The sequence below is a fragment of the Trichosurus vulpecula genome, chromosome 5 (assembly GCF_011100635.1).
Source record: "Trichosurus vulpecula isolate mTriVul1 chromosome 5, mTriVul1.pri, whole genome shotgun sequence".
In the NCBI taxonomy this organism is placed as follows: Eukaryota; Metazoa; Chordata; class Mammalia; order Diprotodontia; family Phalangeridae; genus Trichosurus; species Trichosurus vulpecula.
In genome coordinates, this window is record NC_050577.1 from 177,939,986 (window position 1) to 177,964,660 (window position 24,675).

The 24,675-nt window shown below is 37.9% G+C and overlaps 1 protein-coding gene across 1 annotated transcript in view; it reads right to left on the reverse strand.

The window, feature by feature from the left end:
• Positions 1 to 214: 214 nt before the first annotated feature.
• Positions 215 to 24,675, reverse strand: part of SSPN (sarcospan) — a 58,672-nt gene continuing 34,211 nt past the window's right edge. The window contains exons 3-4 of the mRNA XM_036760658.1: positions 12,207 to 12,293; positions 215 to 4,001 (exon numbers count right to left, since the gene is read on the reverse strand). Of these exons, the coding sequence (XP_036616553.1) occupies positions 3,636 to 4,001; positions 12,207 to 12,293 (453 nt within the window). The 3' untranslated portion in view covers positions 215 to 3,635. The remainder of the gene's footprint in view (positions 4,002 to 12,206; positions 12,294 to 24,675) is intronic.

The window sequence follows — 24,675 nt, forward strand, 5'->3', positions numbered from 1 at the left end:
AGAACTAGGTGCAATGGATGGAAGTTGTGTGGGAATTGAGTGAATTCTGACTCCATCCTTTGACTCAATTCTGGAACCAGCTCAGATCCCTTTGCTTCCTTCTTCCTTCCTTCCTTCCTTCCTTCCTTCCTTCCTTCCTTCCTTCCTTCCTTCCTTCCTTCCTTCCTTCCTTCCTTTCTTCCTTTCTTTTTCTTTTTCTCTTTCTTTCTCTTTTATGCAAAGCATTTCCATATTAGTCATTTTGTATAAGAAGACTTGAATAAAAGAAAAAATGAAAGAAAGTGAAAAATAGCATGCTTCAGTCTGTATTCAAGCAATATCAGTTCTTTCTCTGGAGGTGGATAGTATGCTTCATTATGAGTCCTTTGGGATTGCCTTCATTTCCTTTTCTATTCAATTATGGGTCTAGTCCAATTCCTGTCTTGTGAGAAAACTTTATTCAGTTATGGGAATTGTGAGAAAACTTTATTTTTGCAATGCTTGAATCTGGCCCTTACTGGTTGGGAAGCTGGACCACCTCTACCTGTTGCTCAGAGACCCCTAACTAAGGATGTAGGTTTTGTTGACCAAAAAACCCAGTCAGATCCAAAGATTGATGCAAGGAGTTTTCTCATAATTATGCAACTCAAGCAGCCCATATGTCTTATCTAAAAACTGGCTTTGTACTGGTCAATCAATTATTGTTTCCATGTTCCTTTGATTGAATACAGATACTTGGGGGACCTGGACACCTCTTTTTATGATTTCAGGGAATTGCACTTGTTCATCCTCTCCCCTCCCAAACTGGAAAGTCCCTAATCTTTCCTCCAATTAGAAATCAGATTACCTAATTTTGTATCCTGGTTAATTGTTTTCTTTTAATTAATTGTTCTTATTTGATTGTTTTTAATACATAAAAATCTGTCTCATTCTGTGGTCAGGGTCTTTGGACTGACTGAGGAATCTGTTTACCCATTTATTATGCCTGTATTAATAAATTGTATTGCTTGGATTGTTTCCTCAGTTATTCAATAACAGTTGGCAGGAAGCCATTTAGATGTCCCATAGTGGAAGAGACTACCTTAGTGAGTCTTGATTCCTGCCCCTGCCCCACTCAAAGTTTCCAAACAAAGAGCTGTTTGGATTTGGTAGGTTGTAGAGGGCGTTCCTTTTTCAGATTAAAGTTGAAATACATGGTCTTTGAGGTCTCTTCAAACTCTGACAGTGTGACGACTGAATAATGTTATGACTCAGTTTCCTCTTTTGCAAATGTAAACAATAATCCTGTCCCTTTCCCCTTCAAGACGGTTGTAAAGGAAACATTTTTCAAAGCATAAAGTGCTACATAAATTTGAGTTGTTGTTCAGTTAACTGTGAGGATGCTTGGTACAATGTATGTACAGTCTTAGTTGTTAAATTTCCATCTCTAGAAGACTATTCCTATTGTTTCTGATCTCTCTCTCTCTCTCCCTCTCCTCCCACTCCAACCTTTCCCTATTACTTTTCTATCTCAGCTCTATCTACAAAATGTCAAAATATCTGGATGAAAAGTAAAAAAAAAAGTAATCGTGTTATTAGCTAAAATAATCTAGATATTTGCACACATCTGGGAGATTGAATGAAATTTTCATATTTCATCCAGACATTTGGCATTACATAGAAAGAGACTTCATTTTCACAATCATATTGGAATTATTTATTAGTCTTCCAAGTCACAAAAGATTTTGTGGGAGTTTTGCCATTTTGTAGTTGGCTAAGAATATTAACAAGAAAAGTATGTGGGGATTACTGAAGGAAAAACTTGAATGTGTGCTTTCATGCTAACATAAATGTTACATAGGGAATGTTCTTTTATATTTATGCCTCCTATCGTTTTCAGGAAGGCACTAACACTGTAGTAGTGGATTGAATTCAGTTTTAAAAAGGGGTTTTGTACCTGAAACTTACAGAATGTTAATACCACTTTGCACATAGTAGGTGCTCAATAAATGCTTCTTGGATGAATGAATGCCACTATGCAGTAATGATAGTATACAATGTCACAGAAGCCTATCATTACTATAAGTGGGCTGGCATAAGGATTTTAAAATATTGCCTAGATTCTTAAAAGTGACTGGATATAGAGGGTGTCCCAAAAGTCTCAATGCAGTTTTAAGCTTAACTTTGGCAGCTTTAGTAGCTTAAAACTGCATTAAAACTTTTGGGACAGCCGGTACATAGATAATAGGATTGCATCTTAAGTATTTTATGAACATATTGGCATTCCTAATTCTTCAAGAGAATAGCTACCAAGACAGATAATTTTCAAATGCACTGGCAGTACTAATATTTCTCATTGTAATTCCTTTCTATTTTTGTTTAAATACATATATATTTTTTAACCTGAGTTATAAATCTCCTTTCCTTGTAAAGCTTGGCTTTCAGGAAAAATAGCCCTTTTTGGCCTCTTTGTTTATGATTACAATTCACAGGAATACAAATAATGCCGTGGTAAATGCACCCAGGGTTAATTAAGTAGACCTCTGAACATTAAATTATAACAATTTAATAAAAAAAAATGGCTGTAACTATTGGCTTGATGCAATGGAAGGCAAGTTGTGATTATTAAAAATAACTTCTGGTGTGTTAAAAGTAGTCCTATTGTCCCCTTTCAGCTTTCCAGGAGCTAGTCACCAGTAGAAGCCTCTAAATAAGCACATACCTACTTGACATGCAGTTCATAGTAACTCAATTCACCAAACACTGATAAGGCTTTTGTCCTCTTGTTTCTTAGAATTACCTCAGTGGTTTATCCAGGCCTCTTACTGTCTGCCCTCCCTTTTGAGACCCACCTTTGAATTTGTTTCACTACTGGATGACAGGAGATGAAAAACAAATGAATATATCTGTAGGGAACAGTGTAACACCTGCTCAAGCAGCTCTTGGCCCTTTGGGAAGCCAGGAAAAGAAGATGCTCCCAAGCGGAAAGTGCATGTTGAGGGTATTTCTGGGATTTGGAGAGTGGGTCCCTTGGAAATGCTTTGTTTGGGGGTTTAGAATATCAATTTTTGTTGTTGTTCGGTTGTTTCAATCATGTCCGACTCTTTGTGACCCCATTTGGGATTTTCTTGGCAAAGATACTGGAGAAGTTTGTCATTTCCTTCACCAGCTCATTTTGCAGATGAGGAAACTGAGGCAAACAGGGTTAAGTGACTTGCCCATGGTCATGCAGCTACTAAGTGTCTGAGGCCAAATTTGAATTCAGGAAGGTGAATGAATCTTCCTGACTTCATGCCCGGCACTCTATTCACTATGCCATCTAGCTGCCTAAGAGGTCTAAAGTTAATGAGTAAAATGACAGTTAGCGACTATATTCAGATTTCAATGATTGCTATTGTCCTTCCCCATTGTGGATAATCAGGAATCGGCTTTATTGGGATAATATGTTGAGCTATACTTTTACAATCCTATAGTTTGCTAGATTTTTTTCCCATTAAAATTTGTTCTGTAATAGAAATAGTATTACTGAAATATATAAAAATATATTCATTGAGATCCTATGCACATTAATCAGTGCCAAAAAAATGTTGTCATTGTTAGTTTTTAACTCTTAGGTCTTCAGGTTGCCTAGAATATTGCCACTGCTGTTTCTTCCCCCAACATTTAATGAAAAAAAATTAGACTTTCTGCTGTTGGCCTTCAGAAGTAGTTAGGGAGCACAAGCGGACACCCACGTAAAAGACTTGGTATCTGTGTTTCCACATCATGAAACATGCCAGCAAGCACACCATGGCACAGAGCAAATTGAGAACCATCTGGATGAGTAGGAAGAGTTTGAAAGTGCTGGTGATGCTGGTACAGTCACTGACATCCTGGTAAACAAAGGCCCTGCTGAGTGGATCCGACGTGGGCATTTTGCACTGGCAGGAATCAAGGGTGTTTTTGCAAACCAGTTGTGTGAGCTGGGAGTAGTGATGGGCAGCAAAGGCCACTGCCAGCACACAGACGATCAGGCTTAGGGCACTCAGCAGAAAATAGAACAGCTGCAAGAGAGAAAACGGGAAAGATTTCCAGTTAGAGGGAACAATTCGTCCTCTAGACAAAGCATGAAGCTCATTCTCTCCTCCCAGAAGTTCTTTGAGAGTAGGAACTCAGTTTCCTCACTTGTAAAATGAAAGGGGTGGACTTATTGGCTACTCTGTTTGTTGTTCAATCTTTTTCATTTGTGTCTGATTCTTCATGACCCCATTTTGGGGGTTCTTTTGGCAAAGATACTGGGGTGGTTGGCCATTTCCTTGTCCAGCTCATTGTACAGGTGAGGAAACTGAGGCAAACAGGTTGAGTGACTTGCCCAGTGTCACACAACTAGTGTCTGAGGCTGGATTTGAACTCATGAAGAGGAGTCTTCCTGACTCCATGTTTCTGTCCACTGTGCCACCTAGCTGTCTGGCTATTCTATAGCCCTATTCTACCTCTAAATCTATAATTCTATGGCACCGTGGTATCTCTGAAGTCATGGTCTTCAGTACCTAACAATGCTTCAAAAGAAGCTAAGTGTAGATCTAATAGAATAACATAAGCAAAGTCCTTTGCAAACCTTGAAGTGCTGTATAAATGCTAGTTATTGTTGTCTGTGACCTGGAGCACATCTGTATTTGCTTAACAGAGGCTGGAGTATTTCATGAATAGTGTTAATCTATGACAGGGCTGTTCATGTATGAATGCTGTGGTTGTTGTGATGGGCAAACATTAAACAATCTGGCCACCCTTAAAGGCAGATATTGTCTCTTTCAGGGGGGTAAAAGCATCCTTCCAACCTCAAGAACCCCAGATATTAAGGCTGAAACAAGACTAGGAAATACAGTAGTGGTTTCTGCAGGTCTAAGAGAGCTTCAGCCAAAAGCAATAGTAATGAGGCCACTAGCTCCACATCAGTGAAACTAGGCTTGGTTTAGTACATGGTTCTAGCAGACACGCTTAATTTATGTCTGCCCCAGCACTTCTGGGGCTTCATTCCAATAGAGTCCCCAATTCTGGGAGTACAAAAGATTAATGAGCAAGCATTCTACAACCACTAAAAATTTGAAAAACCATGAGCCTAGAGAGAAGAATGCTGCCCCTGGAATTGGAAAAAACAAAATAAAACAATTCGACTTTAGTCCTAGTTTTGGCACTGGAGAATTTTCAAATTTAAGGAGAAGCAGCAGCAATGGTGGGTGTAAGGAAATCCTATTCCTGCTAATTATACAAACTCTGTCAGGGGTGGAGAACCCACATCTTCTAGGTCACATGTGGCCCTTTAGGTCTTCAAGTGTTGCCCTTTGACTGAATCCAACTAGGTCCTCAAGTGCAGCCCTTTGACTGAATGCAAAGTTGTATAGAGTCCAATTCTAACCCTAAACCTCCCACTCTAACCCAAATTTGGATTCAGTCAAAGGGCTGCACTTGAGGACCTAGCAGGCCACATGTGGCTGCAGGTTCTCCACCCTTGAACTATGTGATCTTGGGCAAATCATGCACACCTTTGGAGCCTTATTTTCTTCTTATATAAAAGGAAGGGGTGGGATTTGAACTATTCAATGTCTAGTGTCTAGTTCACTTCTAGACCTTATTATCTGAACCATTCTTTCACTTAGCCTGGGTCTATCCTGGGGGGCTCTACATCATGTCAAAAATTTTGATGAAAACCTTGACCAACTAGGTGGCAACGACAATAAACAACAATTTTTTTGTTGTTTTGAGGGGTGACTCATCTGTTCTAACACTTTATTCACTTGTTCCACCTCCCTAATATCTAAATAAGTGATACATTCTGGGATAGCATCTAGGAAGACTGAAACTGAAGTACAAGTGCAGCTGAGATGGGTCATAATCCCCAGTTCCTCCTTAGTTTGCCCTGGTGGGCTTGTATTTGCACCTATATTATTTCCTTTACTGGTTAGTGCCATCCATTAGCTATTCGGGTTACAGACCTGGGTATGTGGATTTTGGGGAATAGGAGGGTGGGGATAGAGGAGGGACTGATATTTTCAGGTTCTAGTTTGGTGGTCTTAGTAGGGCTAAAAAACACAGGTCTTGGTGCATTCATCTGAGGCCAAAACTGAATATTTGAGGGCATCCTAATGACCACAGAATCACCATCTCTATCATATTCAATTTTCAAAACATTTTGAGGTTGTTGTCTGCATACAGCCCAAGTTACCTGTTTCATAAAACAACCTGCTAAACATTCTTTTGGTTTCTTCAAGATGGAACAAAGATTATTTACACTATGGAGTTCTTAGAGATATATACTAGAGAAATACAAAGTGGTTGACGCTAAGGTGCTAAAAGGCAGAATATTATTTTTATGACATCAGGCTGAAAATATCAGGTTTCTCCAGCTCCATGAATTCTTGACACCAAGAATACAAATAATTATGCTGTCTACATGTGAGTATGAATATTGCCCACATGTACCTCTGTAAAGCCAAGACTGTTGATGGAAGTAGCAGCAATTAAGATTCAGATCAGATAACCAACTTCTCATCTTGTCTTCCTGTGCTTCCTGGTGGGGTAAAAGGAATCATAGCTAGAAATGGAGTTATCACGGGGAGACTGACCACCTTGGCTGCCATCCCCACAGTGACCTATAGCCACTTCCCAGTGGAGTTAGATAGAAGATGCCTCCTACCTGGCCTGGGCGTCCTTTACTATTCATGATTCCTAGAATCAGGGATGTGAGATCAACAAGGAAGATAGTTAACTAATGGCCCATTAGCTTCCAACCATTCCACAGCAGTTTATTCAGCTTTAGGCTTTTTCACAATCGCCATCCTCTGAATTCAGCCCTACCCTTCCACTTTACCCTCTCAGAAATGTACAATGTTGTAGTGCCGTGGAACTATCACTAGATTTAGATTCAGAGTTTCAAATGTCACACACTGTCACTGTGCCTGTGACCTTGAACAAGGTTCGGTACTTATCTAGGCCTCAGCTTCCTCATCTGTAAAGTAAAAGGGTTGGGCAAGGTAACCTCTATCTATATAGTCCTTATAGATTCTTTCCATCTTCTATGCTCACTGAAGCCGACATTTCTCCTGAAGATAATGTGTCTCTTGGAGCCTGTTGTAAGCCTAGCTGTTCCTTCTTTCACATTTGTTAAGATGAAAGGTTGGGAAGAGGAGCTCATGTTCCTCATCCCCCTTTTCACTTTCAGACTCTCCCTCTTCCATTAGCATTCAGCAACTACTTCTCTTCCTCTAAAGGTCATTCCATAATCCAACATATCCTTGTTGTGTGGATCACTCTAACTCCCAATTAGTTCTGTAACTGGCTTATAGTCTTCTTCTGACTCCAACTACCACTCCCTTCAAATACCCTGGACTTTCAGTTCCTTGGCCTTCTCAACACCCTCGACCTCTATTTCCAGTCTACCTCAATCACATACACAAAACAAACAAATAAACAAAAACAAACAAACAAACAAACAAAAATCCCTGAATTTGCCCCAGGTCCAGAATTCCTAAGTATGTGTCTGGCCATAACTACCTCTTCTCAACCATTTTCATTTTCAACACTAGGTTGTAGCTTAAATAGCAAAAATTATGCTTTTCCCCCCACTCCCCTGCCTTGGGCATAAGACCTCTTAAAATGTACATCTGGACCATACCCTGCAGCAATTCATGATGATACTTATCCCTTGTGCCCAATCTGCAAGCAATTCAGGGTTTTTACACATGTTATTGTCTTGTAATCATCCCAATATACATCTGTGGTAGGAAGGAAATAGACATGGTCTCCTTTTTTTTAATGAAGACATTTTAACTGAGAGAGGTTAAGATTAAGTTCGCAGACTGTACAGAAATAGCATCTGGTTCTCAACATCACTGCTCTACCCTCTGACCCACATTGTCTTTGTTTTGTTCAAGTGTTTATGATACGTGAAGTAACCATACATATTTCATTTATGGAAGTGATGTGAAATAATGTGGTTACATAAAATCACTGATTGCTTAATTTGTACTAAATTTTTTCAATATGCAATATGCTATAAAACCCTTAAAAACTAATTTATTTATGTCCATGCATGTCACATAAATTGAATCTAATTCTTATACATCATAATATGCATGCATTTAGGAGCCATGGGATCACATTTTTAAAATAAAAATATTTAGTTGATCAAAATAAGCCTGTGGCCTGTATTCCTTAGTGCTAGAACATTTATCTCTTGGCTTGACAACAACAAGCTTCTGGGTTAAAATCTGCAATTTTAAACCAAGCCTCTTGTTTTACCTATGCAACATGAGTAAACTATCAATAAAAATGTTTGCAATGACCTTGGAAAGCCAGGCAAATATATCTTGATAAAATCCAAACTCAGGACATATTCGTCTTGCAACTGTTAAGAAACATCAGTCTTTCAATTCACATGTCAGCTTGGTTGGGGAGTGGGGAGGGGCCGAGGAAGGAATGTGGAGGGAAGAAGAGTAAGGCCTATTGGAGATTTGGAGAATAGTGGCCGCTCCCTCCCCTCCTGCTGCTATAAATGAATCTTAGAATGTATATCTCAGTTTAGAAGCCACAGCTCCCCCTGAATTTAATTAGACCCTGACTGCAGCTTTACAATGAGGGTGACTTCAGGATAAGGGTGGTAGTATTTAAATTTAATTACCTCCCCCTCTGGCTGGGATAGTAAAGGGACTTCCTCTAAAGCATAACTGAGGATTCAGCTTCATCCAGTGCAAAGCTACCAAAATATCTCCCAAATGTGGGCACAAGGTAGTTTGCTCATAAATACCCTCCTGAGGAATTTGCCGGGAATGTGTCTGCAAGCCACATGAAAATGGATGCATTTTTTAAAACCAAGGAGAGAGTCCAGAGAGAATAAGGCCTGGAAGCTCAAGGCAGGCCTGACATCAGCAGACAAATCCCATGACAGCCCCAGAGGCAGCTTGGCAAAGGGCAATCCTGGTGGTGGTGTGGAAAGGCTGCCAAGGAGCCAAAATGTACCATAGAAAAGACCTTTTTTCCTCCAAAATTTGAGAGGAGGGAAGTCCAAGGACAATCACAAAAACAAAAAGATAATGAAAAGAGTGGAGTGGGGAGAGGAAAATGATAAATTCCAACTGAATGGCACAAGCAGTCCCCAACCCCAAAGAATGACTATTTGGAACGGAAGAGAAGAAAAATATTCGAACTATTCAAGACCAGTTTGCTCTGCCTGTGACATTACAGATATCAGATATCTTGGGAAGAAAGATGCCCTTTGTTACCTACATCCTCTATACCACAGGAGTGCAGGCACAAAAGAAGCCATCTGGGATTTGCTGGACTTCTTCAGACTTGGAGGTTCCTCTATTTTATTTTAAATCTAAAGCTAATACAATGTATATTTTAGACAACTGGCAAGGAGTGTCACTAAAAGTCACGTTGAGGAGTGGAGAAATGAAGCCTCAGTATTTGTCAATGCCTGTCACAAGTGAAAAATGTGAGCTAACGAGCTCTTCCTCGTGTGGAATTCTCCACCTGGCTGACACTGGAGGACTTTCTCCACCCCACCCCACATCCCTCACTTCTTACTGTCAAATACTGCACAAATGTCAGGATGATTTTTTTGGGGCTCTGTTAGTGTTTCTATCCTTTCCCTGGGTCATGGCGATTAAAGTCCATTGTGAAACTAGCCAATCACGTACGTCTTGGTGAAGTGGGCACCTGTAATTTGACAGGCTCACCTACTGAGTTGGCCTGCTAGTCCTCTGTACAAGGCCTTTGTTGAAACTGATTTCAGCCCATTTCAATAAGCTACTCTGGGGTGGTGGTTCTCAAGCTTTTCCATAGAAAAAAGGCCAAGGTGGCCCACTACATCTGGAGCCAGTTGTCCTAATCTCGCCATTGGATCCAGATGGTTCTGGAGGAGACATTGAGGCTGGTGACTTTGCACAGCTCTCCCTCACTTAAATCCAATTCACTTGCATGTCATGGCATGGTCTTTTTCAAGAACGAAGGATATATAACAGCAGTATAACCCCTCATTTTAAACAAAACTTTGGTATAAACTATGTAAGTAAAAACCTCTGAAATGATTACCTTTAATGCCTATTTAAAAAAAACCACAAGGTTTATTTAAAATAACAACAACAATGGGGTGCTTTAGGGTTCCTTGTAGACCATTTTGAGAAACACTACTCTAGTATATCTCATCTAGGGATCCATGTCAGCTTTTATGGTGAAGCTATTAAGGACCAGGGGTAGCTAGGTGGCACAGCCAGGAGTCAGGAAGACTCCTCCTCCTGAGTTCAAATCTGACCTTAGACATTTACTAGCTATGTGATCATGGGCAAGTTATTTAACCTTGTTTGCCTTAGTTTCCTCATCTGTAAAATAAGCTGGAGAAGGAAATGGCAAACCTTTCCAGTATGTCTGCCAAGAAAACCCCAAATGGGGTCATAGAGAGTTGGACACAAGTTAAAAACAACTAAACCAAAAAATAAAAACCAAAGTCTGCTGCTACAGTGTGGCTTGTAATGAAAAGACTGCTGGAATAAAAATCCAAAGACTTGGGTTTGAAACCTGGTTTGTGATCTTGGACAAGTTATTTAGCTCTGATGGGCCTCCATTTCTTCATCTGTAAAATGAAGGAATTGAGCTAGCTATAAGCTACTATAAAATCTCTGTGGTGGGTGGATCTCTGAGGGGTACATCATGGCAGAAACCACAGAGTCTTGACATTTTTAGTGTCATAGACCTCTCTGGCTATCTGGTGAGCCTAGGGACCTTTTCTTAGCGTAGCATTTTTGAACAATTGAGGAAACGCTAAATTTAAGTTAGAGGTTAGTGAAAATAAAGATGTGGGTTTTTTTCTATCCAAGTTCAGAAATCCCTGGCAATCTATCTACACCCTAAGCTAAAGACCCCTGGCATAAAGAGGAAATAAAATTTAAAAATCTAGGTATGACAGTCTGTTGTCTTTCATCTTCCATGATCAATTGTAATCTGTAATATTTCATTTTCTCAAATTCTCACATTTTCAAATTAGGCATTTACGATATTTTCTTGATTTAAAAAATACTCAGTATGTTTATATCTGTTTTTCTCAGAGCAGAAGAATGAACAATATGAGAGGAGAGAAAACAACAGTACAAGAAACCTTTTTGTTCTCTGCTGCTGAAGGAGTGGAGGAAATGTAAGAATTTGATTTTTCCTTACTTTGAATGCTATGTATCTGTCCTGTTAAGCCCTTTAAGAGGGTGTGTCTACATCATCCTTCGGAACAGATTCTACTATGCAATGGAAATGCCAAGGACTTGATTTTGCTCCAATCAAACACACTGTCCATAGCAGAGGAAAAATATACTCAGCTGATGAAAACACATCTAGTTGCAAATCTTACATGTTCCTCTCCTCAATCCCTTTTGGAATAAGCTACTGTAGATGTACCCAATATGCTTTTTTATCTCCATGAGCCCCCTTATAAGAGGAGATTTGTGTAATTCTTCCATTTAATAAATATGTATGGAAAAGTATAGATATGGAAATATATATATAGTATATGTAACATATGTGTATATGTATATACATACACATATACACATACATACACACACACACATATATATATATATGTATATATATATATATATATATACACACATACATACACACACAAATATATACGCGGGAATACAGAACTCAGCAAAGGTTTTTCATCAGCCCAGTGTTGTTGGACCAATGTTATAAAGCTTGTGAATTTCCAGGGTCCTCTCTTTTCTTATTGGTACCTTTTGTTTTAACATACATCACCTTCATTTCTGAATATATCTTTCCTCATATCCAGTGAGCTGTCCCTTGTCACAAAGCACATATTAACCATATGTGACAATACGTGCAGTATTTCACACCCGTAGTCCACTTTTGGGAAGAAAAAGGACATAAGCAGCTCTTTTGGTGAGACTAATTGTTTCAAATCATCCTAATTGCTGGAAATTACTACTAACTTTTTAATCCAGTCTGACATGGGCAGGAGGATGAGGTTTGTTGTTGCTGTTTTATAGTTTTTGCTGTGGGTGTGTTGACTGATTGATTGGATAGCCAGCCTTAACCTGTTGGAGACTGGACCTAAATGTAACTGTGCTCTCCCAAAACATTTCTTTAGCTGGCTGGCTACTGGAAAATGCAATTTGTGGCAGGTCTTTTGTTGCATAGGAAGCCACTCATGTGTTTCCTTCTGAGCAATGTTATGAGAGAAAAAAATAACCGTAACTTACTTTCATAGCAAACTGGATGCATGTCCGTTCATCCACTTGATATGAGACACAGAGCATGAACAAGCCAAGATAGGATACCACACAAACCTATGATGAAGTACATAGAAAAGGAACATTGTCAAGATAAGTCATGTATTCCAGTGATGTATGTCTGGATGTTTTTCACTAGCAATATCTTTATAATGGAACTATATGCCTCATTTAATGATTTGTACTTCTGTTTTTTACCTCAGCTTGACTTGGGACAACTGGTTAAGAAACATAGTAAAATCAGCCTCAAAGGGGGAGGAGGTTGTATGGCAGTTGGAGTCAGTAACCTCTGGGTTCAAATACTGTTTCAGACATTAATTAGCTGTATGACCCTGGGAAAATGCCTTAACCTTTCTACGCCTCAGTTTCCTCATTTATAAAATGAATGGGCTAGCCACAATGATCTTTGAGGTCCCTTTCAGCTCTACATCCATGATTCTATGATATGCAGACATTCAGCAGTTCTTTCCATTGCACTTTGGAGACCTTTGAATTTACAAGGAAACTACATTTATCCATGTGAGACTTTGGAAACCTTCAAGAATTGTAGCTGTCTTAATGATTGAATCCAGGACTTGAACCCGGGAATTCCTGGCTGTAAAGCCAACACTCTGTCTACTACACCACACTTCACTTCCCTCTACCCCGCCAAAAAGCATTTATGAAAGCTAGTTTTATAATAGAAAAAAATAAACAATGGAACTGCCTTCTGTGATAAATGAGCTACTAGAAGAAAGATTTTGGATGAATTGTCTACAATCACGGAGCAAGTCATTCAGCATCTCAATTAATGATATGTAGAATTCCTCATGCCTGGGGCTATTTTCAAACCTAAACCATAATTTCCATTAGGTTACCAATTCTGTTAAAAAGCTTCCTAAAGTACAAACAAATGTGACATTTTTAAGGGAATGCTCACTTCCTTTTCTTTCCCTTTATTACATTTTTGCAGGGTGCTCTAACCTTTCAAATTAATGCACACAATCAGCTCCAGAAATGTGAGTTGAGCTTTCTACTAGCTCATGAATCCAAGTGCCAAATGTTCTCTGTATCCCAAGATCTTTCCAGGGTTTTTGCATCATTAGTACTGGCTGCATGATTTAACAGTAATAGATAAAATTTCCTGTAGAGGGGTCTACATTAAAATGTGATGGTGGAATGGATCAGAAAGTTCTGTGTAGGAAACAAAGTGGTGAGATCTTAGACAGACAGCAATCCTCTAGCTAACTGAAATATATGCAAGGTAATGATGCCCAAGTTATTTATGTTGATGATGAGGTAAGGTGTGGCTGCCATTCCCAAGTCATTCATTGATTTTTTAGTGACTATTTTAAGGCTAAATCTGATGAGGTCTAAGGATTTACAGACACCATAACACTGGAAGATATATACCTATTTGAGTTTGTTTCAATGCTACCTAAGAGAGCATCTAAAGGATGATGAAAAACCCCTCAATCACGTCACATAAGGGTTGGTGGAAAGAACTGGGGACCCTTATATTGGAGAGAAGCTTTGAGGGGACAAGATAGCCATCTTTAGATAATTGAAGGGTTTTTATGTACAAGAACTATTTGACTTGTTCTCCTTGGCCCTGGAGGACATAACTAGGAAGAGTGGATGGACAAGGGAAGGAGGAAAATTTTAGAAGATAATAGAGGAAAAATCTTACAAATTATTAGAGCTATACTGAAGTGAAATGGCCTGTATTTCTGGGAAATAGCAGACATCCCCTTTACTAAAAGTCTTCAAGCAAAAGCTGGTTAAGCACTTCATTATGTTGTAAGTGGTCTTCTTCAGGAATGGGTAAAACTGAATGGCTTCTAAGGTCCCTTCCAATTGGAACATTCTATACTTTTGTGGCATCAGGCTCTTTTAAGGCATTTATTAGGAATGGCTATGCTCCTAATGAAAATTCAGGTGTTTATACCTTGGCCATACAGTAGCAGTCTCTCCCATAAAATAACTTTCTGCAGCCCAGAGGCTTCAATGCTGACACTGCCAAAAAATCAGAAACTTTATTTTGCCTTTGCCAGATCACATTTTAATAATCAATATAATCGGCAGCGCCTTACAGATCTGATTTTGTACCTCCACTTGAACAAATCTTTCTATTACATAATCCTCTGTAGCTTTGTTTATAACTGATTTTCTTATCACTAAAAAGAAACTTTTTGTGAACATGTGTCTGCCTTCTACAACATTTCAAAGAAACTTATAGAGTAGGTCAAATTTTATTCTAGAAATGATGGTTATACAATGCATCTTACACTTATTACCTTTTGAACTCAGTGTTTAACTCAGAAATCACAGAGTGGAAATTACCCCTGAAAAATCTCTTAAATCACCCATGAAGTATCTTTAAACTGTTGGTGTTGCAAAGGGACTAGGAACTCCTTAAAAGCAATGTTGGTATTAGAGAGCAGACAGATCTGCAAACAATTGAATGCAAATTTTATTTTCACATTTTATGTAAACTACTGATCAATAGAGAGAAAACTGGGACTTCTACTTAAAAAAAGAAGAAAACAAAAATAGGTAAAGATTAAGAGGTGGGAAAATTGATGATGAGGGGGAAAATATACTTGCAAGGACTTCATACCTAAGTGTGATGATATTAGAGAGTGATCACAGTCCCTCATAATGTGTGCTTCACCTGCTTTCCTGCTTCACAATGACTCAAGAGAAAACACAAGGAAGTCAAAGAGAACACACCAGAGGCCAACTAGCTAACCTTCTAGCAATGCTAAAAAGGCCAAGTTAGACCAATCAATAGATCCACTAATTAAGGGCAATCAGTAGCTCTAAAAAGAATGAAGACATTGTAGATATCAAGAAGAGGAGATTCTAGAATCACACTATGTGTGAGGAGATGTTCTAACTCTGTAAATGAGGGAATGATAAATTTGCCTCTCCCAACTCACACTCATTCTGCAGCATATGCATTTGAGTGGAAAGGCAGATGGTTTCTCTCTGTTTCTCTCTGTTTCTCTCTCTCTCTCTCTCTCTCTCTGTGTCTCTCTGTGTCTCTCTCTGTCTCTGTCTCTCTGTCTCTCTCTCTCTCTCTCTCTCCCTCTCTCTCCATCTGTCTCTGTCTATCTCCCTTTCTCATAATTGAATTCATACAAATCAAATATATAAAAATATGATGCTATTGTATTACACATGTTGACTTGCACAAAAATTATGAAATTTAGTAACTTTTTTGCCACCTCAGATTCATTCTAGAATGAAGACAGTTTATTACCAGATAAATTTCACTACCAGGAAACTCATCATCATGAAGTCTGCTTCAGCTTTGCTACTCCCACTTCATCAATATCCTCAGTTGTTTCTGCCTTTCTGATTAGAGAACTGGAAGGTGATACAGAAAATTCTCCCATAATCTCCCTTTAAAGAGGGCTCAAAATCCCAGGCATCTCTTCATTTGCCATCTGCTCCTCTATGTGGTTTCAACTCCATCATTATCTTCATTTTGCCCCATATGCTAGTCGGTACCCTTTGGCACTCCCCACACATCTTTTGAACTTCTTTTTGTTTCAAATCATCCTTCATTCAATTATAAGCTCCTTGAAGACAAGGACTATCTTTCTATTTCTTATTTTCTTATACCCAGAACTTAACACAGTGCCAGATAGATAAGTAGGTACTTAAACATATATTGTATAGTATCATTCATTCGTTAAACATTTATTATGTTTTCTATTGTGCTTCTATGAAACACTGTACTTAGAACTCAGTGAGATCAAAAGATATTTATGACTCGATTTGATCGTCTTGGAGTCATACTGTAGTAGAAATGTGCACAAATAAATATACAAAGTAGTGTGTAGTGTGATAAGTGAAAAGCAATAGGGAAGAGGCATTTCAGCTGAGTAAGATTTTAAGAAAACAGGTAGGGCAGGCAGTAGAATTCTAGGTATCAGGATATCATGAGCAAATGTTCAGAGATAGAAGAGAACAAGACAAGCTTGTGTAGTGGTGAATTTGGCAGAATTCCAGGTGATAGGGTGTGATATGAGAGAAGTATGGAAAGGTAAATTAGAACCAGATGAAAGAAGGTTTGTTAGTGTAATCTAAGGAGTTTGGCCTTTATTTGGTTTGCTGTTGAGAGCCATTTAAGTTGTTTTTTTTATTTTGTTTGTTTGTTTTTGTAGAGAGGTAACATAATTGATGCTATGAATAAAGAAGATTACAATGATAGATTGGAGGGGAAAGTGGAGAAAGGAAGACCATAACAGTGCAGGTGAGAGATAATTAGCAATTAAAATAAGGTATTTGTGGAGTAATGGAAATTAGGGAAGGGGTCACAGAGACAGTGAGGAGATAATCCATGAATTAAATTGAAGAGCAATGAAAAAAGAGGAGTCAAAGATGACCATGAGGTGTCTAGCATGAGACTAAGAGAATAGTGGTACCAATAATAAAATGAAGCAAGTCAGCAACAGCAGAAGGTTTGGGGGGGGGGGGGAAGATGATGAGTCCACTTTGTTCTATTTTGAACTACAATTCCTAGAAGAACATTTAGGTGAAGCTGTTCAGTAGGTAGAAGAAAGTGTTGGTTTGGAATTCAGGTGCAAGATGTGGGTTAGTGTGGCATTCAAAAGTTTTGAGAAGTATAGTTTCTGGGTAATTAATAATTTTATTAATAATGCTAACATTTTATCAATAAAAAGGTCAGTGACACTCTCAAATGCCAAAGAACCCTCACAGAACCCACTCAACACTTAGAAGGGTGGGTGTTCCGCAATTGACTTTGATTGGTTACCAGGTAATGAGAGAGAATAAATGTTATAACAAGAGGTGGGCTTATTATAATTAGGGTCTTGGGGTACATGACACTGAGTACCCAAATCTTGGTGAAAGAAATTTGTCAATTTCCATATCACCTGTCTGACCTGAGTAAACACAATGAACAGGAATCCACCCATTCACCTAAACTTAGAATTTCTTTACTGTCTTTGATTAGATCTTAGCTTGACTAAGTCTTTGCCCAAGATTTCCCACACTGGTTGAATTCTGGATGAGGAAGTAGAAAAGGGGAAAATAATTCAATTCAAAAAATGATTCAATAATTAGTTATTAATGTATGAAACAATAATTTTTCTCATTAGAGATGAGTATTAAGAGTCATCTAAACCAGTTTGCCTCAATTTTCTCATCTGTAAAATGAGCTGGAGAAGGAAATGGCAAACCATGCCAGTACATTTGCCAAGAAAACCCCAAATGGTCATCACAGAAAGACATAACTAAAAGTGATTGAATAATGACAACAACAAAGACATGGGGATTAATGAGTAAATTAATGGAGAAATTGTAAAGGATGGAATTAGGACACATGTGGAGGGACAAACAATAGCAAGAAAGAAGGCCAATTTTCCTTCCAAGACAAGAGAAAAGAGTAAAAAGAAGTTTTTAGGTTTGTGTGTGGATGGTTTGGGGAGACATTAGAAAGCTTACCTCAGATTGCCTTTATCCTTGTAGTAAAATAAGCAGTGTGAGAGACAGGTTTGGGGGAAGAGTAGGAAGGACTTGGAAGAAGGAGATATTCTAAAATACCAACCACGAAATAGTTCACTATGAGATCTATGCCGGGAAAGGAGGCAAATGAAGTCAGAAGAGTTTTAACATGCTATGATACTATATTGAAATGGATTCTCATCTCCCTGGTTCAAGCTGATAGTTGAGAATATTTAGGAGAGGTTAAGTGACTATACATTTCAATGAAAGCAAAGAACAAATTGAGTTGGAGTGAAGGCATGAGGTGAGTGGAAGAATACACACTTTGTGGCTAGGAGAGAATTTTAAGGATTGATATTTTGGAGATAGAGATCTTCAAAGAGTTGGGTCTGGCACATAGTAAATGCTTAGTAAACACTTGCTGACTGTCTAGGTGGCTTAAATAAAGTCGAATTCAGTGGTACTAGACTTGAGAGCAAAAGGGACCTGGGATAACAAGGTGTTAGATGGGTCATTGAGGTAGATGTTGAAATCATCAATAATTATTTAGAAGATTGAGTGGAAAGAATTAATAGCCAGATACTGAAGTTATTAAGGAATTTGGAGGGACTGGCATGAGGATCTTCAAACTGAACAATGGTAAGGATGGGGAAAGGGTGGTATGGGCAGATAATGAGGGATTTTTTTTAAAAGAGAGATTGTCAAATGATAAAGGTAAAGTAATGATCTGGGAGAGTCAGTGGGGAGCAGGCTCATGCCAACCCCTCCTCCTCTCGTGAGTTGAGTGAGTGGACTGAGAAAAAGATCAGCCTTCACTGGAGAGTTCAGAACCATTAGTGATAGTGCCACCAGGGGAAAGCCAAGTTTGATTCGATTTAGAGCCAGGAGGTGGAAGAAGCATTTGTGGAAAAGGTCAAGGATATAGACAAGTTTTCTTACAATAAAATGGATATTCCACAGGGCCCTATGGAAGCCACTAGTAAAGAGGGAAGGCAGATAGAATTGACCAAAGACAGTTTAAGGCTGAATTATGTAGAGACAAGACTGAAACAATTGAACAACAACAAAATATAGAGACAATAGTAAAGGTAATAGGGGATGTACTGTTTCCTTGGGTAGTCATTATAGGTAACAGAACTTATATATAATAATTGAGCTAATTATTTGAAACATTTGTTGCCTGGACATTTTGTTGCTCCTATGTATAAGCATTTTTAGAGTAGTATTTATATTATCACCGATTTGGAAATGGGAATGACTTTCTGGCCACGGGGAGGAAACCAGATTTCAGATGCCAGACTAAGCATCTCATCTCCCAAGCTGGCAAGACATAAGAACATCAGGAAGACATGGTCTCCTGACTTCCCAAGAGGGGAAGGAAAGAGTTCATTCTAGTCAGCAATGATATCTGTCAAGCCTGTGTCCATCAGCATTCCTAGATTTTGGGTCAGTGTTCCTATTAGATATGGTGAGGTGAGGCCTTTGTTCTGGAATCAGAACAAAGAAGTTATGTGATGCTTTCAAGGAGTCTTTGATCTGACCAGAAACCAGGACCTGGGGGCAAACAGTTGGTGTCACAAAGCATGAAATGAAATTAAATAAGAAATATGTTGCATCAGGAAACACATGACTGAAAAAAACCTATACATACATACATATGTATGTATACATATATGTATATATGTATGTATATATGTGTATATATATATATAACTGAATTCATACATTAATAAGAAATTCAGTTTATAAGTGATGCCTAGTGCTTTTAAATTTCTTAACGAAGAACGCTATCTATATCAAACCCATTCTATCTGATGAAGTTGAGAAATACTATATTAATGTACCAAAAATGACTTGTTACTGATGTGGAAGACATTTCTGAATCTGCTGTCAATGCGTGGCCAGAGCACTCATTTCTTTTCGATTTTTTAAAAACATTTTTATTTTTAAAATTAAATTTTTTTTCTTTTTTTAATTAAAATTTTGTATTTAAATTTCTTTCCATTGACTGCTTAAAGCAAAGATCAAAATTAGTACAAAGCTGAAAGAAGGAATGAAAATGAGAAAAAGAGGGGGTATACAATTGAAACAATTTAATCCTGGTCTGTTTAAAGATATTGATAATGAAAGGTAACTAATTATCTCCATAGCTACTTTATTTGTTACTATTAATGTAGAAGCACAGGATCATCCAAGATTTGGAAGAGTGTGCAAAGAATCACATAATTTTTTATAGACTCATGATGAACTTTAAGGTATATTAGTTTTCTAAAAAAGAGGTGCTTGTCTGATTACCCATAAAGAAACAAGATCATGTTAATCTTAACACTTTTGCTATACATAAAACCACAAGAAGGAAGTTGTCACTAAATGGAAGCATGTTTCCCAAGAACTACTTGGAGAGTCAAATACAGGAATTGAAGAGGTTGGTTTTATTGTGTATTGTGCTCATGAAAAGAATTGGAAAAAAGATGACCACGAAAATGATTGACATTTATTTACCAAAATCTATTTCAAACTATGCAGAGGTAGAAAAAGCTTGTGAAGAGTACAATATGACTCTCCAAATTAAATCAATATGCAATTTAATACTTGATTATTTCAATGCAAAGGGGAATAGGAAAGGGTGACAAGAAATAATAGGGGAGAATATGGTTCAGAAATAAGAAAAGACATTGGCCAATGACTTGTTGACTACGCAGAAACTTCCCACTTCTATGTTTTTAAAGAAGAGAATCAGTAGATGCTGTAACTGACAAGTACTGAGTAACATCACAAAAATGAAGTTTATTATATTTTCCCACATGGGAAATAACTCATTACTAATTTAGGAGTTGTCCATGAATCAGCTGTGCACCACCGACTTGTTAGAGCAAAGATCAAAATTAGTACAAAGTTAGTGGAAAGGATAAAAGTTTTACACAAGGACACGAATCTTAAATAATTCAATTATAATGTATTTAAGAAAGTTACCAATAACAAAAATTGGTAATGAAAGGAAGAAAAATATTGTTGTCAATTATAATAATATTATAAAGATTTTTAAGTGATTTAAATTGTCATAAAAGGAAGACCGTAAAAATAACCTAAAAAGAACCTTAGTCAGAAAAGATTTCATTTATTTCATGCCTCGCTTAGAGAGATGAGAACCAAATACTGGTTTAGAGTACTTGTTTGTAAAAATCTTACAGAGAAGGATAATGGAAGATTATAAGCAATGTTACTACATAAAAAAGCAGTGATGAGTAAAAATTGTTTAAAGAAGATTGGCAAGAGGCCTAAGTAAAATCATTCTGAAGGCAATTAAAGAGGAAAATGATAGGACAATAAACAAAAGAAAAATGGAAAAGATATGCGAACACTTTAAAATTGTTTTCATTATCATGGAAAATGGAACCACATATGAAATTTAACACAACAATCTCAGATTACTTAAGCAAAGATGGAGAAAGCACCTGGATTAGGTCAAGTGTATACTGAGAAGATGTGTACTACAGGTGACATTCATGCTAGGACACTAGGGATCAATTCCCATCATAACTTATAAAGAAGATGCCAAAGAAAAAAATACGTGGAAAAAAATCTCAAAATGTATTTATACCCCACAAAGGAAACCATCAACCTCTATAGACCTATAAGCCTACTTTACCATGCATTTTAAAAATTAGGATCGTCTACACTCACATTAAGAAATGAGGATATTTTAGGGAATGTACAGACTTCTGCAATATTTCATAGTAGACCACATCCTTATAGAAAACTGACTGAAAGAAAGAATATAAAAATCTTACTTATTGCTTATTTATTATTTTTAAAGAGTTCTTGTTTCAGTAGAGCAAAATGCTGTCTTAAATGTTTTGATGGGTGTTTCCATCAACAAATCATAATCATTCAAAATTCATGGAAGGCTATAATAGAGATAAACTTGTTCACTGATATTCTCATCAGAAATATCAGATGAGACGTAAAACAGGAAGAGGCTAATACCCAAGGGTAGTTGGTATTATGATGGAATAGATCCAACACAAAATCCAAGTTGAAGGAGGATTTTTTATGAATGATAGGTTCCTACAGATGCACCTATTTACAAATGACGAAGTGCTGATTGCATCAGGACCATAAACATTGCAAAGTCTTCTGGAAGAGATCCATGACTATTCAAAAGACTTTGGTTCAGCCACCTACTCTGGACAAATCAAGTGGATAAAGAATGTCTTTTTGTCCAACTTATGATGTATAGTTTGATGGATGACCCATAGAGCTCGTCAATCATTTTTATATCTATAACTATACATGCATATCTATATAATTTATACTTAGATAGTTTATAAATTTAGGTCAAATTTGCCAATTTGTTTTATTTATCCCTGAACTATTCAAGACCATTCAGAATAAAAATAGGTAATGGAAAACCTATGGAATAGAAAAGAAGTCATATTACTGTAAGGGCAAGCAAAGTGGGATTTTTTTTTGCTATTTTTTCTTTTGGAGTTAAGTTTCTGTAACATGTTAAGTGCTTAATGTAAGGTTAATTTAATTAAGTGCTGACCTCCAAGCTTCTCAGCACTAAGGCAATCAATGATTGAGTCTTGCCTTCGATTGATTCAAGAGTCTTTGATTGGCAACAGTATGTATTGTATTGCTTGAAGGTAAGGAGAGAGAAGCAGAGCTGAAGGTGAAGAGAGAAGCAGAGCTGAGAGAGGGAGAAGCAAGGGTGAGCCAGCTAGGGGAACTTGCTTCTGAGGAGGTCTAACAGGAAGAATGTTTGTGATGCCTGCACTCTCTCTGTTGGTGTGTGTTAATTTCTCAGACAGAAGTCATATCTGTTGGTCTTTATGAGTGAATTGAGATGATGGTGCTGGCAATGTGTGTAAATATTGTTGTAGCCCTGTTAAGCTTTCCTTTCCCAGAAACAGAAACTTCGAGGAGGAGCCCCTGGAGCCTGCTGTCAGGCAGGAGCAGAAAGAACTTGGAGTGGAGCAGTCTTTGTGAGCTGAGACAAGGAGCAGGGGTAGAGAGCTGCCTGCATGTTAATCCAGGCAAGAGCTGGTGGCTGTCGACCCATGGAGGAGGAACCATGGGGTTTGGAAGTCAGCCTCAACTCAAGATAAAAGGAGACTTTACTTGGACACTCTGTATTGACTGAGGGGGTTGTAACTTGCTGTGACCTAGGGGTGGATGGTGTTTGTATTTTCTGCTACTCCTTAAGGATGTGTTAGGGAAGACCCTGGCCTGGGGCTCCCTGCTTGCATAAACAAATATTTTTGGGGAATGCTACTAAATGTGATTGATAGATGCTCTGTGGGTATTCTGAGAAATGCTATAAGATATACCGAATGATATGTTTTATTTAAGACTACGTGGACACCTTAGCAATAAGTTATTATGTTATGTTGTTGTGAATGTTATGATTTAGTTCACTGAACAATGTTTAGTTCTGAATAGTTTATTATACTATGCAATTAGACCTTTAAAATTAGCCACAACAGCAGTCCTGCTGCTGTTGGTTGGCTTTACAACTATATACACACACACACACACACACACACACACACACACACACACATACATACACACCAGTGGTCTTTGCATCATTCTAAGTGTATAAATTAGAGAGAAAGGGAATGTCAGCATTCATTGGTAGGAGGAGTTTTCTCATCTGGTAGTTTCCTATGTATCAGTAAAAGCAAAGGTCTTTTTTCCATATCCCTTCTTATTAGAGACATACAGTATAAATAGACAATAGGTTAGCCCCTAAATTAAACAAGAGGAAGGCATGCTGGATTACCTTAAGGAAACTGTAAATTTACTGTAATATGACATCAAACTCCTCTTAGAAGCAAGACCCCAACTTTTAGCACCACAATTCTTCCAGCATTGTAACATAGCGATAAACCATCTAACATAAAAATCTCCAAAGACCCGAAGATGAGCATTATATAAGAGCAACCAGAGAGGTGCATGTTGGTGATGAACAGGCTTCAATGTACAGCATATGAGAAACTTAAAGAACATCCACAAGGAAATTAAGGGGAAAGAGATGAGCTGGTTATGTGGCCATGGTGAGGGATAGCAACTCCAGTGCTTAGATCCTAGCATACTGGGTATTGAACTTATAGAAAGACATGGACAAAAATCAGACAGAATGAGTTGTGATCTGCATTATGGGAGGGAATAATCACATCAATGAATCAAAATGCATTTGTGTGTGTATTTAATAGTTCTAGTTTTCCATGACTCCCTACACATCACTCAGCTGGGACAACAAAGAGGGGCATTTAAGATCTACTTTTTGCCAACATATTTTTCTTGTCTCTGTTGTGCTCTGTCTCTCTGTCTCTCTGTCTCTCTGCCTGTTTCTGTCTTTCTCCCTCAGGGAGAAATACAGATTTAGCTAGGAAGTCCTGTCCTGCTCTTCCCTAGATATTGTATTTAGTTCTGGTTATACTGGCACTGTCACACTCTATAGTGTGATAGTCTTTGTTTCTATTTCTTGGCCTATGCAGCTTACCCTCTCTCTCTATCGAGTATCACTATCCAAAAGACAACGTGGATGCCTAGCTACTGAGTCGGGAATATTCAGAACAAACTGACCTCATCAATACTTTGTCCCTTTTCATTTTGGTAATGCCTAAAGATATTCCTACTCTGGAACATTTTGAAAAAGTGCCTTTTGTTGGTATTTACTTCTTTCCATGCAATAAGCATTTATATTCTGGTCCCGTTACAAACATGCAGCCTCCAATTTATTTGCTTTCTTCCTCTTTTTTGGTCGTCAAGACAGGAATCTCTGAGGAAAACAACCTTCTCCTGTCAAATATCTTTTAATGTTCCCTTTTTTTCTCCTGCCATTCCCCTTCCCTTATTTCCCCACTCTTTGAATTCATATATCCCTAATGTGCATTGTCTTCTGGAAGTTTTATCATTGCTAATATTGTTCCTATGTTCTGGCTTTAAATTCTTTAATTCAGTAAACAAAGCT